Raw genomic sequence first — 18,575 nt, 5'->3', positions numbered from 1 at the left:
TTGGCAACCCTATGGCCTATTTAAATTATAAGCTACCCTAGGATAGCTTATGAATTCATACTATGAATTGATTGATTGATTGATTAAGTGCTGTCAAGTTGGTGTCGACTCTTAGTGACTACATAGATAGATCCTCTCCAGGATGATCTGTCTTCAACTTGGCCTTTAAGGTCTCTCAGTGGTAGGGATGTGCACGGAACCACGGAGGCGTGGTCCGGCAGCGGGGGGGGGAGTGTCACTTAAAGGGCGGCGGGTAGTATTTACCCCTCCTGCCGCTCTTCCCCCTCCGCCGCTTGTCTTTATACAAACGTTTTTGGGGCGGCAGGGTTCCTCCCTGCCACCCCTGCCGCCCCGCCCCCATCGTTGGCTGCAAAGTTCTGAAGTAAGTATAAGCTGGCGCTATGCATGCATCTGGCGCGGCGTGCACACCCCCGTTGTCACCGCCAGCGCGCACTGCATACGTCACGCGTGCGTGCCAGTGGTAACAATGGGGGGGGGTGCGTGCTGCGCCGGGCGCATGCATAGCATCAGCTTATACTTACTTCAGAACTTTGCAGCCAACGATGGGGGCAGGGGCGGCAGGGAGGAACCCTGCCGCCCCAAAAACGTTTGTTTAAAGACAAGCACCAGAGGGGGAAGAGCGGTGGGAGGGGTAAGTACTACCCCCCCACCCTTTAAGTGACACTCCCCCCCGCTTACTCAGTGGTGCATTCATTGCTGTTGTAATCGAGTCCATCTACCTTGCTGCTGGTCCTCGTCTTCTCTTTCCTTCAACTTTCCTCAGCTCAAGGGAGTTCGGTCTTCGCATAATGTGTCTGAAGTATAATAGTTAGAGCCTGGTCATTTGTGCCTCGAGTGAAAATTCTGGATTGATTTGTTCTATGATCCCTTAGTTTGTTTTCCTGGCTGTCCATGGTATCCTCAAAAGTCTTCTCTAGCACTAAAGTTCAAAAGCTTCAATGCTTTTCCTACCTTGCTTCTTCAAAGTCCAGCTTCCTCATCACGGGAAAAACCATTGTCCGAACTATTCTAATCCTTGTACATGTAGACACATCACAGCATCTAAATATCCTTTTCAAGGCCTTCATTGCAAACCTACCAAGTGCTAGTCTGCGGCGTATTTCTTGTATGCTGGATCCTTTACTGTTGATGGTCGATCCTAAAACGCAGAAGCTATCCACCACTTCAGTGCCTTCATGGTCAATTCTGAGGCTGGTTGCTGTACCCATTGTCATTAGCTTAGTCTTCTTTACATTTAATTGTAGTCCCATTTTTTCTCCTTGACTTACATTACTATAGATTGCAGATCATCCGATGACTTGCTATGATACTATGAATTCATTTTAGCCTCTGCTTTGTTAGTTCATGGGAGATGGCAATGGTAAACCCCTCCTGTGTTCTACCAAAGACAACCACGGGGCTCTGTGGTCTCTAGGAGTCGACATCAACTCAACAGCACACTTTACCTTTTTGTTAGTTCACACATATAAAGTTGTCATCAAAAATTGTGCAAGTCAACAGTTTCCAGCAAGATTGGTTACTTTTAGTTCACTTCTTTAAAAACTTGGGTAAATCATCCTGTATAACAATAACATGCTTGTCTCTGGTAGTTCACAATTCCACAAAGCATGTTCTTTATTGCGAGGCAGTGGTGGCTCCCATTGACCCCAAGTGTGGCTCCCTAATTGTTTGGCCAAATACAAATATTCTACACAGCCTCCCAGCACTGTGCGAAGGGAACAATCCTCACTACTCAATACTGCACTTTGCCCAGCACTGCTGGGCTTCTTTCAGGGAAACAGGGCTCTCTTGAGCTCCAGCACCATCCTGGAAGGTACACATGAGGTACTAGGAAGTGTGATTCTTTCCAGTGCTTTCCCCATAAAGCTCTGTGACTCTATTTCCCAGCATTCTGTGTATACCTTCCAAGATGTCTCTGGGGCTCAAAAGGTCATCTTTCTCTCAAAGCCTCATCCCCACCCTGAGCAGTGGACTAAACCCAGCATTGTACGGAGATCAGTATGCTGGGGAAATGGCTTCTAACATTGTGTGTGTGTGTTTTGGCCAAAGTGGCCACTGCTTGAACGTTAGTGAAGATCACTGCCATAGAGAAACACACTATCCTGCATATGGCCCAACACCATTTATATGCCCAATCCACCGGGGGGTGGGGCACTGCTTCAGTTGCTAAGCACACTGTAATTTGTAGTTTGATTCTTGGATACAGTCTTGCTTTGCCTAGCAATTTTTAAGAGTAATTATTTTATTTACCTATTCAAATTTGAAGGCCGCCCCAAATTTCTGTCTCTGGATGGTTTACAACAACCAATCATAAGGGTAAAGTAAAGTGTGCCATTGAGTTGGTGTCAGCTCCTGGCGACCACAGAGCCCTGTGTATGAAACACAAAAGTACAATAGCAATTAATTTGTAGCCTCTCCCTTCTTTTCTGCTTATTATAATAATGACCTGTGGTTTCAACCATAAAATGTCTAGCATAGACACAGCACAAATTTAAACAGAGCAGAGATCTTTTGCTTGTTGTCCTATCATTACTGCAGTGAGACCCTAAATCCCTGCTAATGGAGCAAATAGGCAGCTTTTAAAGCAATGGTTCTCCTATATTAGCAGTGAGATAGCAACTATCCCTGTTCAGTCCAGCATAAAATTCCACCAGTGGCTGTTGCTGGTGTCTCTCTTGTGTTTCTTTTAAGACTGTGAGCCCTCTTTGGAACCACCTTCTCATTCCTTTTACTCTGGAAACCACCTTGAGAACATGTTTATGTTGTTGTTGTTTGTTGTTGTTGTTGTTGAAGATCAGTATGCATATATTCTAACAGTAAGATTTGTTTTCACAGACTCACAATAACCAACCTCGGAAGCAGCTGTGCTTCAAAGGCGAGCGTGTGGCATGGTTCCAGCCCTCAACGCTCAAGGAACTGGTGGCTCTCAAAGCTCAATACCCCAGTGCCAAACTTGTGGTCGGGAACACGGAAGTGGGTAAGAGGAAGGTGTTTCCATTATATTTTTCATTAGTACAATGCTTACAGGAATGGATTCTGGCAAAAAATGCATGACTGGTCAAGATTTCACATCTTCCTTCTCTTTTTGTTTACCTTCAAGAGCTCAGCCAAGAGTTGCTCTGAGGTAAAATAACTCATGATCAGGGCCCGTGTTGGGGGTTGGGAGCACTGGGCAACTGCTGAGGTTCAGAGCCTGCAGGAGGGCTCACTGCTGATCCATGAGGCTACCTCTGTTACTGTATCCATCACCTTCAAGTGGTGTTGGTGGTGTGGTGTGAGTCTTTCAGGGCCCACAGAGGAAGGAGGGGCTTGTGGAGGGCAGTTTACTGAAGGCCCACTGAAACCTTAGGGTGGTAGATACACTTGGCCAGCAAAAAGGACAGGAGGATACAAAATTGCCTAAAACTGTATATGTTTATTTCTTTTATTTAACATATTTATATACCACCCAAAACGTTTGTCTCTTATTAATTATGTTAACTATTTTAATCTATCCTGCCTGCCCAGACATCCCTGCTTATGCAGTCTTGAACCCAAGCAACTAATTTCCTTCTCCCAGCATCTGCTACTACTACTACTACTACTACTACTTGGTGGTGGAACATGATGGCTTCTGGCCAGTAATCCTCCTCCTACCTTCACACTGGGGGCAGGAGTGGAAAACCAGCAAAGGAAGCTCAAGTGGGGGAGGCAGAAAGAAACCATGAAACAGCCCATAGATCAAATGCTGGATGGAGCTGTGGAGGATGGAAGGAAGAGTGGGGGTGTTGTGGGTGCTTCCCATGGAGTTCTGGAAGTAGATCACTGGGAGAGGTGGTACCCAGCCAGCCTCTAACCCAGGGGCACACAGCCTCAAGGATATCAGGGCAACAGTGGCCAGCGAGCAAGGATGGCAAAAGCCATTGAGGTTCAGGAGGAGGAGAGGTGGCGAGGAGGAGGTGAGGAGGCACATGCCCCCTATGTCCTCACTCGGAATCTTGCCAACTGCCCCATCCTAGACAGAAGAACCAACCGCACAAATCCCAGACAGCCCTTCAAAATAAAGAGGACTCCCTAGGATAAAAGAGGCCACCTCGCCACCCTGTGAAACTTGGAGTTAACAATGCTCATAATAGTGTGTGGAGTCTGTGTGAAATGAACCCAAAAGCTGTGAGACCATTTCCTTTTCATGGCAGTCTGGGTGCCTGGTTAAAAACATGAGCACAGTCCATGCCTGCCCCACCTGCCCCCCCCAAACACCCCAAGTTCATGGGTAATGTACACCTTCCAGTGCAGATTAATGGCAAGTTTGTAAGGATGTGCGTTTTGTTTTGGATACAAAACGTTTTGTGCCCAAAACTGGCCATTTTGGCTGTTTTGTAACTGAAACAAAACACCCAATGCTCAAAACAGAACATTTTGTAGCCCAAACATCCCTGTTTCAGATACAAAACATTTTGTTGTTTCGGCTGTTTCGGAACTCCATTTTGAAATCGCGAAAAGTCTTTCTCCTTCAGTCTCCATTTTGAGTTTTGACATCTGTTTGAATTTCCAGTCCTTCTAGCCTGCAGATTGGCCAGCGAAAGCATGGGCTGATCTGCTGGCAATTGGCTCTTTATTCCTTTTAAGGAAATTTAAGAGTAAAACTTACCCTAATTGGCCAGTGGGGCAGTGTGCATTTACCCTAATTGGCCAGTGGGGCAGTGTGCATTTCATTGTTGTGTAGATCAATTGAATTTCTGGGGGGTGGGGTGGGATGTGCATGACCTTTGGAAATCTGCCTGGTTCTTTGCAAAGCTCTGGTGTTGTTGATGTGTAATGTTGATGTTATTTGGGGTGGATTCAGGGCAGAAAGGGAGCTTGGGGGGCAGAAGAGTGGGTCAGGTGGTAGTGCACCAATGGGTGCCTACTGCCACCCAGATTCCAAAGGAATTGGAAAAAGGGCTGGTTTTTCAAAGAATTACTGTACATGTCTTTGGGGCAGATTTGGGGCAGAAAGGGGGTCTGAGGAGCAAAACAGTGAGTTGGGTTGCCCCAAGGGGTGCCTGCCACAACCCAGATTCCAATGGAATAGGGCAAAGGGCTAATTTCTTAGGAATTGTTGGAGTTTACACATAAGGTTTCCCCCCATAGGGAATAATGGAGGTTTTAGCAGACCCATAACTCCACCGGGGGGGGGCACTGGGGTGGCTGGGAGTGAAGGGTGTTATAGTGCACATAGGGTGCCAACCACCGCCATGGGTTGCTAACCCATGGGGTGCTGGGTTCTGTTGTTTCTGAGGTGTTCTGAGTGTAGATTCTCTAGCAGCATAAAAGACTTTCAACAACAAACCATGAATCCATTCTCATATGCTACCAGAGAATCTACACACAAACCATCTCAGAAACAACAGAACCCACTACCCCATGGGTTAGCAACCCATGGGAGTGGTTGGCACCCTCTATGCTCTACACTACCACTCGCTCTGGGCCACCCTGGTGCCCCCCCCGGTGGAGTTATGGGGCTGCTGAAACCTCCATCATTCGCTATGGGGAAGAACTTTAAAGATGCGTAAACTCCATTAAATCTTTACAAATCAGCCCTCTGCCCAATTCCCTTGAAATAATTCTGGCAGCTTCCTTACCCCCACTGGGCACTACCACCCACCCAACTCTTCTCTGGGCCACCCCTTTCCCCCCAATATGAAGCTATACTTTTGCTGAAACCTCCATTTTTCCCTATGGGGAAAAACTTAAACTTCAAAAATTCACCAAAAACCAGCCCTTTGCCCAGTTCCTCTGAAATGTGGAGGGTAGCTTCCACCCACTGGGCGCTACCACCCACACCCACTAGTTTTGCCCTGGTGCCATTTTTTAAAATCCAAAACATTTCGGATTCGGATTTTGCAATTTCGAACAAAGAGCAAAATCGGGGTGTTTCGGATGGGCTGATTTCGAACAAAGAACAAAATGGGGGTGTTTTGGATTTGGGCCAAAAACAAAACAGAAAAAAACCAAAATGCACAACCCTACAGGTTTGCTTTTGTATTTCTCAAAGGTTTGTGGAGTTTTCTTAATATAACACACATTGCAGGCAAAGGGTGGATGGTAGTCTAACCAATGAGTTGTCCTGAAAACTGTCCCACCCGGATCTGCAAAGTATTCATCACAATCACAAGGTTTTCCTTCCCTCCCACTGTGTTTAACTATGTATGTTCACTAGAATGTAGTAATACCCATAAGAAACAAAACAGCATGTACGTACATCATGTGCTGAAAGTGTTTATTGACATTGCTGAGTATGAGGGGAAATCCCTTTGGGTCTGCTCCTTCAATTTTTTTTTTTTTTGCAAGCCAATGGAAATCCCATCACTGGTCAGTAGTGGATAGATTGCTTTGCAGAGGGCCCTAAGAGTCCATATAAGATACTGTCACTAAAACTAACTTCAGGGGGCCTGAGGCGGTTGCATAACAGCTCTGCTTTTTCATTGGGAAACCTGCTAACATTGGCTGTCTGCCATGTCTGTATTGACCTCACTGGATTTTGTTTCCTTAAGGAATTGAAATGAGGTTAAAGAACATGCTGTACCCAGTGATAATAGCACCAGCTTGGATCCCAGAAATGAACTCTGTTCAGCACACAGAGGAGGGTAAGTAAGTAGCAACATGTTGATTGCCTAAGGGGACGGGTGAGGAACATGCAAGGGAAGGCTTGTCAGCAATGCAAAGGATTCCAGAGATATTGATATGGTGGGCAAGTCTCCCTGCCTTGGATCCTCTTCTTTGTTCTTGGGGCCAAAAGGTACTGATTGTGCCTGTGTGTGCAATTTATGATGAAATTACTGGTAAAGTTGCATAAGTCTAGTGAGCAACAATTGGTTAAAATGTTCATTGCATAATATTAGCAGCGGAACCTGTTTCCCCCTCTCGGGATACTGGCTATACAATATTTAGTAAAACAGAGAACTGGTGTTTGTGGCTGCAGTGCTTGGGGCTTTCTGGCAGCTCTGTGCTGAAGCTGGTTCATCTGTAAGTAAGTAGAGCTAGGCCAGAAGGGCCACACTGGCATAACCAAGGCTAAGCATCAAAACAGCCCCTGGGAAAGACAAAGGGAAGCAAGTGGAACATGGAGCTGACAGAAGGTGGGAGAGATACTTGAAGGGAAATTGCCCCTCCTACCTGAGGGAAGACCCATGCAAATGGGAGAGAGGGTTTGCTGGCCACAATAGCACCAGACCCTCCGAGCATCATCATCCTGCTTAGAGAAACATGCCCTTGCCCAAGAGCAAGAGCAGTTCCAGGGGTGGGGGTGGGGTGGGGACAAATGCCCCTCAGACCAGTGGCTTGTCCCCCACCCATCCCATTTCTTTTCCAGAAATCTAATATGTGAGACACAGTTTGTCCACCCATAAATGCCCTTTGCCCCTTCTATGCCCCTCTGTCAATTTTTTTCCTGCTGCCATCACTGCCCATGAGAAATTGAGTCTTCTCTGTTGCCATAAGGTAGTGAGTGAAGTGACTCAGGTTCTGGAGACAGATCTCAGACCAAGGCCCTGAGCTCCAAGGCATTTCACATGGTCCTCCCCACCAGGGTATAAATCAGGGCTGCTCAGCTTCGGCCCTCCTGCAGATGTTGGCCTACAGCTCCCATATTCCCTGGCTATTGGCCACAGTGGCTGAGGATTATGGGAATTGTAGTCCAAAAACAACTGGGGAGCCTAAGTTGAGCAGGCCTGGTATAAATGATACATAGGCCTGCATGACTTGTGAATAATGACAGGTTTGATAAACCTCCTTGTTTTTGCTGCCTGGCTGGGAATTTAAGAATAAGGAGGTTTCCAAACATGGCAAGCAACCATTAATGACAGGTGTGTTAGATTCAGCTTGGCAGGTCAGTCTCCCACATATAAACCTACCTAACCCAGGCAACACTTTGCCAGCACAGAGAGAACAAGATGTACAGCCATAGGTTGCTTGCAGAACATCATTTCTAAATGTGAGCCAAATCACATTCTAATCCAAAAAAAGACAATCAAACCAAAACAATATCCAGGGCTGGTACCAATATGACCAAACTGGAAAATTTATTCCCTATCCTAATCCTACCAATCTCTCACACCATGAGTATGAGTAAACTCCATCTCAAGTCTTCCCAGAGAAAATTTCTGCTGAGCTTCATCCAACAACCTGAAGCCAACATTTTTCTTTTCTTTTTAAAAATCTGACACCTCAGGCTCCTTCTGGTCATATGCAGATTTTCATTATCTGCAAGGGAAATGAAGCTGTTTAAACTAGCTCTATGAGCAATGTGGTCCTGAGCATTTGCAGAATACCTTTTCCCTGTGAAGGAATAGTCCCTTGTCCATCGGGACATGCCATGAGATCCAGTGTCTTGTGTGTCAGTCTCAAATTTCCATCCTTAATCAAAAGAATGCCCCACAGGCGCTGCATTGGTTGAGCAGAAATCTGAGATGAGACAGCAAATGGACACTTGATTGCCAGGAAGAAGCAAAGCAAAATACTGCAAATAAACTTCCTCCTCATGATGAGAAGTGGATCACCATTTGGTGGTACAGTGTACACCGATAACTCGCACACTGGCCACCTTCACACATAATGGCAAGCCACAGGTCTGTCCAACAGACCTGCAGTTTGCCTCCATGCCCCACCCATGTGTTCCCAAGCAATTGTGATCTGCAGTCTGGGAGACTGCAAAGAGGGAGGCACTGGCTGTGCCGCCTTCCTTGGATGCATGAAGGAAAGCCACGGCAGCCAATGGAGTAGGAGGAAGGGAGGGGCTTCCTACCCTCAACTCTGGTTGGACTCCATTGGCAGCTTTTGGGATGACATGATGCCACTTTCTGACCTGAGGTTTTGGTGGTGAAACTTAAAGGTAAGCACAGGTTTCAATTCAGGTTTGGGGGCTAAAACCAACCTGCTGCTCAGTGATGAAACCTTTGGACGGCCAGATTTTGGAACCTCTGCCACAGTTGCCTCTGGTCTTGTGTTATGTCCAAAAGTGGCCACTTTCTTTTTGGGAAGCCCTGTTCAGACATTGTATTATACCTGTGTTCAGATGTTTGTATGCTCATACATGCTTTTGTGTGAATGGCACTACCTGTTCATCTAAAAAAGTAAACATGGGTACAGGCCCCCTGAAATGCAGGACATAGCTAAGAACTATATTGCTGTGCCTGCATTTGAGACAACCCTAACTGTGTGTACACTGTATGAAGATTGTACTAATGGACATAATAGCCTCCTTCAGAGGCAATCTTTGCCCTGGACCCTGCACCCACCCTGCTGCTGTCCCGCTGCACTGCCCCTTGCCATTTTCTTCACCACCATGTGTCAGAGGGTGGGGTGGTGAGTCGAGCAGGCCTCCCCTGTGATGGCGGTGATGGGCACAGCAGCTGATGTCAATCTGGGTGTGCCTCATCATGTTTCCCCTCTGACAAGGGGCTGCCTGCTCCTCCTCTTCCTCCTCCTCCTCCTCTGCAGCTGCTGGAGAGGATGAGGCTCCCCCAGCTGGGAGTGGCCACCACAGCCCTGCCAGCCTTGCCCCAAGCAGACCTTGGTAAGCCAGGTGGGGTGGCTCGTGGTGCCGCCCAGCAGCGTGGCCACCCATGGGGAAGGGGAGGTCTGAGGAGGAGGAGCGCCACGGGGAGGCCTGTTTGGCTCACCTCACCCCAATGGCAAAGATTGACAAAATGGCAAATGGCAAAGATTGGTGCTGCATGGCAGTGGCAGGGTTTTTTTGTTTTGTTTGTTGTTTAAAGGGGGGGCCTCGCGGCCGGTGGGGGTCCTCCAAAGTCCTTCAGATTCAGGCTCCAAAATGACCTAGGTGCACCACTGGCCTCCTTCAGGCATTATTAAAAAGCCCCACTGTAGCCATGTACAGTGGAAGGAAGGGGGAGGAAGTCTCATCCCCACTGCATCACTCACCTGCACGTCCCACCACTCACTGTTATGACAGCGCTTGACTGAAGAGCCAAGAGCCCTCCCTATGATGGCAGGCACATTGGTCATTGGGAGGGTGGGTCGATCCACCCTTGTGATCAAGGATGTGCCTGCCATAATGGGGAGAGCTTTTCCCTCATCAGATAAGCCCCACTGAAACCAGGAGCAGTCGGTCGGGCAGGTGAGTGATGCTGCCCATCCTCCCTCTTTGTCTCACTGTACACAGCTACAGTGGGGCCTTTAAATAACATCTGAATCAGGCTAATGTATGAATAGGGCTTCCGTGCATATGTGTGTATTATAACTGATTGCTCATGGCTCACACAAAAATTGGCATATCTAATAACAATGCAACCTTATGCATGCTTACTTGGAATCGAGTGTTGCCGAATGTGATGGGGCGGGTTTACTTCTAGGTAAGTATGCATAGGCTTGCAACCTAAGTCTGGCAATTAAGATCGAATACTGGCATGCTGACAAAACACCCTCTCCAACTGTGGTAGCCCCTGATGCTCCAGAGGAGGGAAACCCCTCCACACTAAGATAGTAGGTGAAGGAAATAAAAGCCTCTCTGGTTCTTCTGACAGGTCTTATCGGAGGAATTGAAATAAAGATCTTAATCACTCCAAGTTGCTAGTGCCAAAGGGCAGTGCTTTCATCCCAGGAATGTATGTTATCTCTGCTTTTCCAGGAATCAGGTTTGGCGCCTCCTGCACTCTGAGCCACACGGAAGAGGTTCTGCGGAAAGCTGTAGCCCAGCTTCCACCTTATAAATCCGAGGTGTTCCATGCTGTCCTAGAACAACTGAGATGGTTTGCAGGGCCTCAGATTCGAAATGTTGCTGTAAGTGCTTTCAAGCAGTACAGACTGAAAGGCGAAGAGAAGCAAGAAACCCAACTGAAAGAGAATTCAAATTGAGCAAGTGAATCTTCTTACCTGTGAATCTGTGGGTTGAATCTTCCTCCTGATTCAGGTCCCGTACAGGTGTTGATAACAGGGGTATAGCAAGATTAATGCTGACCCTGGGGCCTGCCTTTTTTTCTTTTCTTTTTGCCACCACCTGGCTGCCCGCCCAACCTGGCTTGCCATGTCTACCTGTTCTTTGCAGGTGCAGCCTGATGGGCAGAGCTGCTCCTTCTCAGTGAGATAGGGCTGCCCCGATCCTAGTGTGAACAGGTCTGTCTTAAAGTGCTGCCTCTTCTTGCTAGGGATAGAGGCAGCTTTGGGATCACAACCAGCCGAGTGCCCAGTATAGCAGGGGAGGCAGCTGGCAGCTTCCAGGCAATGTACCCACTGTCTCAGTTGTCCCTACATAACAGAGCTATGAAACAGGGATATATATGGCTCCCCAGTAGAGTGGCAAAACACAGGCCTGCAGCAGAATATCTCCTAACCTATAGGAAATGAAGGGAGGAGGAGTCTTAGAGACCGGGGATGTACTTAAAGAAACAGTGCAAAGATAATTCATTGTGCCTGAATACAACACATTGTCCAGGATTTAATTTCAGATGGATTATGCTTCATCCTAACTTAAAGTTTTGGGTATTTTTTTTAGTGTTGTCAATCCCATTTGTGAATAATAGTTAGCAATGTATATGAACAGCAAATTAACAAGGTAAGGTAAAGTTGTGCCCTTGAATCGGTGTCGACTCCTGGTGACCACAGTCCAGTGGACCTGTGGTTGTCTTTGGTAGAATACAGGAGGGGTTTACCATTGCCATCTCCCATGCAGTAAGAAATGATGCCTTTCAGCATCTTCCTATGTTGCTGCTGCCCAATATAGGTGTTTCCCATAGTCTGGGAAACATAGTCTGGGAAACATACCAGCGGGGATTTGAACCGGCAACCTCTTGCTCACTAGGCAAGTTATTTCCCCGCTGCGCCATTTGAAGGAGCAGCTATTTACTCATCCTTTTCTTGCTACCACAGAGAACTTTGCACCTGAGTTTAAATTTAATATATGTGATACAAAATCAGGCCATTCATCAGGTCTGGCTTCATCACATTTCTGTCTATCTGATAATTCAGTGACACGCCAAACAAAAAGCAGAAGCTTCTTGTGGCACCTTAACACCTAACAAATTTATTGTAGCTTAAGTTTTCATGACCTATTGGCCACTAACATAGCTATCTCTTTGAAGAAAGTGTTAAACAATTATTTTATTGCTGTCTTCTGAGCTGATATCGAATCCTTGCACATTATCCATTTCTCTGCAGGCTCTTGGAGGAAATATCATGACTGCAAGTCCAATATCTGACCTCAATCCTGTGCTGATGGCTAGTGGGAGCAAATTGACTTTGGTGTCAAATGGTAAGCCACTATAAAGTTGCAGGGGAAAGGGAAAATCAGGATTGGGCTAATGGCATTTGGGCAGAGGTATTCCATTCTTCCCTACCAAGAAAATCATACTTGGAAAGAAAATCACCTCCCCCACCTCCCATTATACTTCTATTGGCACCAACAGATTATTTCCAACAGTCACTTTGGAGGTGTAATTTTTCATTGGGACCATAAGAACCTGAGAAAAGCCCGCTGGATCAGGCCCCAGGCCCATCTAGTCCAGCATCCTGCCTCATGCAGTGGCCAACCAGGTACATCAGGGAAGCTCACAAGCATGCTTCAAGGGAAAAGTGTTAAATACTCCCCCACCCCGCACATCACAGTCCCAATTCTGATCGGCTGTTCCCCATAGCTCCTGTTTAACCCAAGAACCAATACATATGCAAGAACAGTGATGCATTTCTTGTAACATGCATACCGTCCAACATGTCACTGGTGAAAACAGAGACATGCCTGTGAATGTGTAGGGACATGTCCAAGCAACCTGGGAGGCATGGTATGTAGACCAAAGCCAATGAGCCAATGTAGTTTGGACCCTTAATCTCTTTGTCCGGGGATCCTAATTGTGCAAAGAGAAACTGATTTCAATTGCCGTGTGAGATGAAAGAGATGAAAAAGAGCCATGGGAATACTCCATCCCTATTTCCCTTGTACGACTGTAACCACTAGACTGAATGTATTCCCATATTAGTAAAGCTTTGTAGTCTTCCCTTGTGGAGATAAAGCACCTGCAACACTCCTAAAAATGAACAACTGCCAGTATAGAATGGGAAATGGCTTACTTACACACTGCATCTACTCTGCACTATCATTTCCTCCTTTGCAGAAGGCAGCAGGACTATAAAGATGGACGAAAACTTCTTTACTGGCTATAGAAAGACTGTGCTAAAGCCTCAGGAAATCCTGCTCTCAGTGGAGATTCCCTACAGCAGGAAGGTAAGGTGGATAAATTAGAATCTGTATTGTTTTGAAGGCTAGGTAGAGTGTCACACATCTCCCCGGTGACTTATGCACTGAGACACTATGGCGTTTACCAGATTACGTGCTGCCACAGATTTGCAACGTGTCCCCTAAATGTCCTTCCATATTGCCAGTGTTTTGACATTGTGCTCACTGTACTGTCAGCAAGATGCCGTTGGTATTTCCCATGCCCTGTTTTGGATTTTATTGCTGCATTGCACCCCTACAGCGCTGTAAATGCGTTGCAGGAAAGTAGCTGTATTCTTGCATTTTTAGGAGGCTTCCCCCGATGTTTATGCATTGCAGTGCTGTGTGGTATGGATGGTTCAAATCACACTGCGACAATTTTTACAGACCCATTCCGCCCGTTCCTGAAATAATGTTGCCACTCATGTCAAATTTTTCTTTCTTCTTGCACTTGGGGCAGGCAGAGGCTGAAAGAGCCAGTTGAGTGCTGGGCTGGGCTGGGCTAGACAGGATGGCAGAACCCGCTCCCTCTTAGGCAACCCTAAGCAGAGCGAGCGCTCCATTCCCAGCTGGGGATCAAGGCACTTGGAGTGGCAGGAAGCTCCTCCCCAGCCAGGTTGCTGAGCCAGCCCCGGCATCCACCCAGCAGCAAGTGGGGAAAGAGGAGCCTCAGCTGCTGATCACACCCTCTGTCCCTCCCACTCCCCATTGCTTGCTGCTCTGCTGTCACCGGACAGAGATGGAGCACTGTCCAGCCCAGCCAATGGCCACCTTGTCACCTCGCCCTCACTGGAGGAGCGATCGCCTCCTCTCTGCCTCCACCTCCTCCCTCCTATTATTATGGCCTCTGCCATTGGATTAAAAAAAAAAATTCCACCCAGGATCGCTTTTGCAAGGCTGCAATGATGAAAGACATTGTTTTGGAATAGTGCTTCCCCCTGCTGACTGATTTGTGCAAGGCAGCCGAGAATTATTATTTTTAAAAGAAAGGTTGTCATGTCACCCCCCACCCCCACCGCAACAACTTCATTGGCTCAAATGCAGCAGGAGCAGGGGCAGATAAATGTGTTTCAAGAAGAATATGGACACCTCCTGCCTGGAAAACATGTGCAGTGGGTGGAAAATATGAATGGCCACCAGCCTACAACAAAGCATTGAACAACCCTTAACCCTTGGTTTGAAACCATTGCAGAATTCTGTTGCACTTTGCAATGCTTTAACTAATGCAAATCTCATAGTCCAGAAAACACCTATGAAAGGGTTTTTAAGCATGAGAAATTTTGTTAACATTTGCTAATTTAAAAATCCAATCATTTGATTGAAGATGGCCAAAAAAAACCCCATGAGTCAACTTCTTACTCCATTGAACGTAAGAATGACTCAGTTGAGCAAGGGTTTGCACCTTCTTTTAGTACCATGTAATCTAATCTTCCAATTGTTCCTCTGCCTGGCTTCTGCTTTCCAAGTAATAATCAATTAAAAAAACCATTATTGTAGCTGCCTTCTATCCGCTTAAGAGATGATCTAGTGGCTTGTAATTGTTACTGTGTATTAATTGTAGATGTAATTGGATCCTCCTCTCCTAAAGGATAGAAATGATTTTCTACCCTGCTGACCCTTGGTGAGGAAAATCATGCTTGGACAAAGTGATTGAATTATTCTGTCTGTGAAAAATCCACCAGAACTGAAGTTCATGCTAGAAATTCGCCACACCATATTATCTGATCTTGAATTCTGAAACCTCATGACCTGCAGCACAGAAAGATCAAATAAATGCACAAAGTTCAAAAAACAATTATTTTTGCTTCTTCTAAGCTGTTATGAAAACATTTATTTGCTATTTGTGGTACTGTTTGATGGGGGAAAATGAGTAGAGTTAGGATAATTCCTCTTAGAAGAAATTAATCTAGGAAGTTTTCCTCACTGCAATTTCCTGCTTCTTCAGAACAGTCTACTCTTTGCAACTAAACCTTCATACTTTAAACAACAGATCCTTGCTTTTTTCTTGCAGATTAGACCTCCAATGCATCACATACAAGCCAGAAAAAAGTTGTATCTACTATTTTCTGGCTATTATGTGACACATTGAAGGTCTAATTGGCGGGGGGCGGAGAGTTGTTTATCTGTTGTTTAAAGTATGAATGTTTGGTTGTGAAGTCCATTTTGAAGAAGCAGTATATCACAGTGAAGAGAACTTCTAGTACTGCTTCAAGTTACAGTAACTTTGGGGAGATTGCAGTGTTTTCCTCAATTGAACAGATTGTTGGTGTGGGAAAAGATGGATAAATATAGGCTCTGTGTATAGGGCCCAATTCACACATAATAAACACACCTGCCTCCCAGCCCTCATGCATGTCTCTGTGACCTAACACTCTTATGAGAGAGTGGTCCAGGAGAGAAGGACTTTCATCACACATTATTACTGATTGTTTTCGATCCCCCTGGATGGTTCTTCTCATGAGCTATGAAGGGATATCTCCATGGACTTCCACTCTCATGAGAGACCCATCCTCTCAGGAGCAGCATCCATCCTCATCACATGTGAGCAATCTATCCTTTCTCTGGAGGCAATGCTGATCCTTGTGCATGGCCCTTCTCATGAGTAAGCCTAGAGATTGCATGCGTTAACCTAAGGGGAAGGGGCTGGGGCCCCCTTCCCCAACGTCATTGTACACAAAATAGACCTGAGCCATTCAAGAATTCCTGGGTGCGGCTGGCTTTCAAACCTGACCCTGAGTATTGCTGGCCTGCTATACGTTACTGTCCCAGTGTTCTAACGAGGTTGCCCTATTTATATTGCCACCACAACTGCATGTGCTCATGAACATCTTTGTCACTTCATTTTCAGGGAGCAAAGCACACAGTACCTATCTTGCCTTCCTGTCCCCTTTCTCTTCTGATTGCCAGGAGGGGGAAACGAGGGGCAGAGTGGGAAGAGGACATGCCCCTCTGTGACTTTGCCATTTGACAGGCTGACAAGCTTGTTGCCAGGCAACTGTTGCCCTGTTGCCAGGCAACTGCTTCATTAGATTAGAGGCAGGAGGAGTGGGGCAAGTGCTTGGAGTGGTGGCCAGCAAGAAGTGCTGCAGGCATGGAGCGGGTGAGATCCCAGGCAGGTCTGGGCAACCCTCTCTATTATTACAGTTCCAGAAACAGAGCAGAACAGGTGGTTATGGCAGTGTCCACCTTAGAACATAATGCTGCCTCTGTAAAACCTTGGGTTGGGGCAGTGAAACTCACAAAAAACAAAGGTTCAAATTGGTGTTTGGTGTGAGGGAAACCACAGGTCACTTTTGCCACGAACCTGCAGTTTAACACATTTGGATGTACACAAATTCCAACCTCTGCCCCATTTAACTGTGGTTTCACGTTACATGTGAATGCAGCCTGTGTGTGTGTCTGTGTCTGTGTCTGTGTCTCTGTGTGTGTCTCTGTGTGTGTGTGTGTGTGTGAGAGAGAGAGAGAGAGATGGCTGCTTTATTTATGAAAATAAATATTCCCTTGGGAGGGAATATTTAGAATAAAGAAGTGGGGGAGGAAGAAGTGACAGTCTTAAACACTTTTCCCATGCACAATTTTCCTACCCGAATCACACATCTCTGGCAACCTTTTCTTTTCACCAGGTTTTAGATGTAAATTTGGAAGGGTAAACCCCATCTAGTTTGGCTGTAAGAGTTGATTCTAGTTTGGCCGTATGACTAGACCCCTAAGCTAGGTAAGTTTGTACTTACCTATAGTAGTGTGCCTGGACCGGTCCGGAACCATGGAAAAGGCCTCCGGACTGGTCCGGAATTTGGCTGGTCTGGCAGCGAGGGGGAGTGTCACTTTAAGGCCGGGGGTTAGTACTTACTCCTCCCACCACTCTTCCCCCTCCGGCGCTCGTCTTTAAACAAACGTTTTTGGGGTGGCAGGGTTCCTCCTTGCCACTCCTGTCCTCATCGTTGGCTGCAAAGCTCTAAAGTAAGTAGAAGCTGGCGCTAAGTATGTGCCTGGCGCAGTGCACGCATACCTGTTGTCGCCCCCAGTGCACACGCCGCATACATCATGAGCGCACGCCGCATACATCATGCACGTGCCGTACCGGGCACATGCGTAACACCAGCTTCTACTTACTTTAGAGCTTTGCAGCCAACGATGGGGGCAGGGGTGACAGGGAGGAAACCTGCCGCCCCAAAAACGTTTGTTTAAAGATGAGCGCTGGAGGGGGAAGAGCGGCGGGAAGGGTAAGTACTACCCCCCCCTTAAAGTGACACTTCCCCCAGTGCTGGACCACACCTCCGTGGTTCCGTGCATTTCCCTACCTACCTACTTGTACACACAAGTAAATTAACCTCATGTCATGTTGTGTTTAAGCAAACTGTCACAGTTCTTTGGCCCAGTCTGGTCTCCAGAAGGCCATTGTGGCTGCGGATGATGGGAGTTGTAGTCCAGTAACCACTGGGGACTCTGAGTTGAGACCCTCAGCTCTAAGGAAAGGCTTGCACATACTTATTGAGAGGCACAACTTTGTGAAACATAGTGATTCTGGGCTCTGAAATTCAGTTCAGTACAGTGCCTCAGTGCCTTTCAGGTCTGCACTGACAATGTGAAATTGTTCACAACAGGCAGCATCCAGACTAGTTAGTCATGACTAAGCACCAGTGAAATCAATGAAGCAAGTTAGTCATGACTAACTTGTCCCATTAATTCCATGACTTAGTCTGGATGCTGCCCAATGCAACTAAAACTAGATTTTATATTTTCCAGCAAGAATCTCTTGCCTGCTTTACAGGAATGTGTGACAACTCATTCTAAACCTCAGTACAAATAGTACTAAAAAAAACCCTGCACATTATTCATTACAGTAGGCTAATGTAATCCTTTCTATTTCTATGTAAACTGTGTACTGCGTCTTGTTTTTGAAAACCATGATTCATTACACAGACCTAGCAGCGCCCTCTGCTGTGCTGACATAAAACGACATGAAGTCCTGCAGGTTTCAAGAAATTTTACTTTGAACTAACAGTGCACAAGCTCATAGCAGTTCCTACTGCTTTATACCTGGTTGTGTCACTTACAGTAAGGCAAAGTGGGCCTGAAACCTTAAACACAGTGCTGTCTCTCCGCCCACCCCGCCCCAGAAGCCATAAAGCCACAGGGTTGTCTCCGCTACTTCCCTTTTCAAAGCCCCTGAAAGGTCTGTTTGCACATGTCAGTCTTATCTCACTACCTAAACACTGAAACTCTTTTATGTTCCCTTATGTAAAGCAAAAAAAGTGGATAGACGGGGTGAAAATTTGCATCTGTACAACTTCATGAATAATGGTGTTACACTGAAATATCAAAACATCCAGGACAATAGGATTGTTTGTTTGTTTATTTATTTATT

General features: G+C 46.4%; 1 protein-coding gene across 4 annotated transcripts in view; it reads left to right on the top strand.

Moving 5' to 3' along the window:
* The window catches only part of XDH (xanthine dehydrogenase), a 107,721-nt gene that overhangs the window by 42,845 nt on the left and 46,301 nt on the right, over positions 1 to 18,575 (top strand). For all 4 annotated transcript variants that reach the window (XM_053306911.1, XM_053306904.1, XM_053306895.1 and 1 more), the window contains exons 10-14: positions 2,857 to 2,998; positions 6,537 to 6,629; positions 10,631 to 10,782; positions 12,157 to 12,250; positions 13,107 to 13,216. In XM_053306911.1, the coding sequence (XP_053162886.1) occupies positions 2,857 to 2,998; positions 6,537 to 6,629; positions 10,631 to 10,782; positions 12,157 to 12,250; positions 13,107 to 13,216 (591 nt within the window). The remainder of the gene's footprint in view (positions 1 to 2,856; positions 2,999 to 6,536; positions 6,630 to 10,630; positions 10,783 to 12,156; positions 12,251 to 13,106; positions 13,217 to 18,575) is intronic.

This window comes from Hemicordylus capensis, chromosome 1 (genome assembly GCF_027244095.1).
Source record: "Hemicordylus capensis ecotype Gifberg chromosome 1, rHemCap1.1.pri, whole genome shotgun sequence".
NCBI lineage: Eukaryota > Metazoa > Chordata > Lepidosauria > Squamata > Cordylidae > Hemicordylus > Hemicordylus capensis.
Note: the sequence above shows the minus strand (reverse complement) of the source record. Positions and strands in the feature narration are given on the sequence as shown.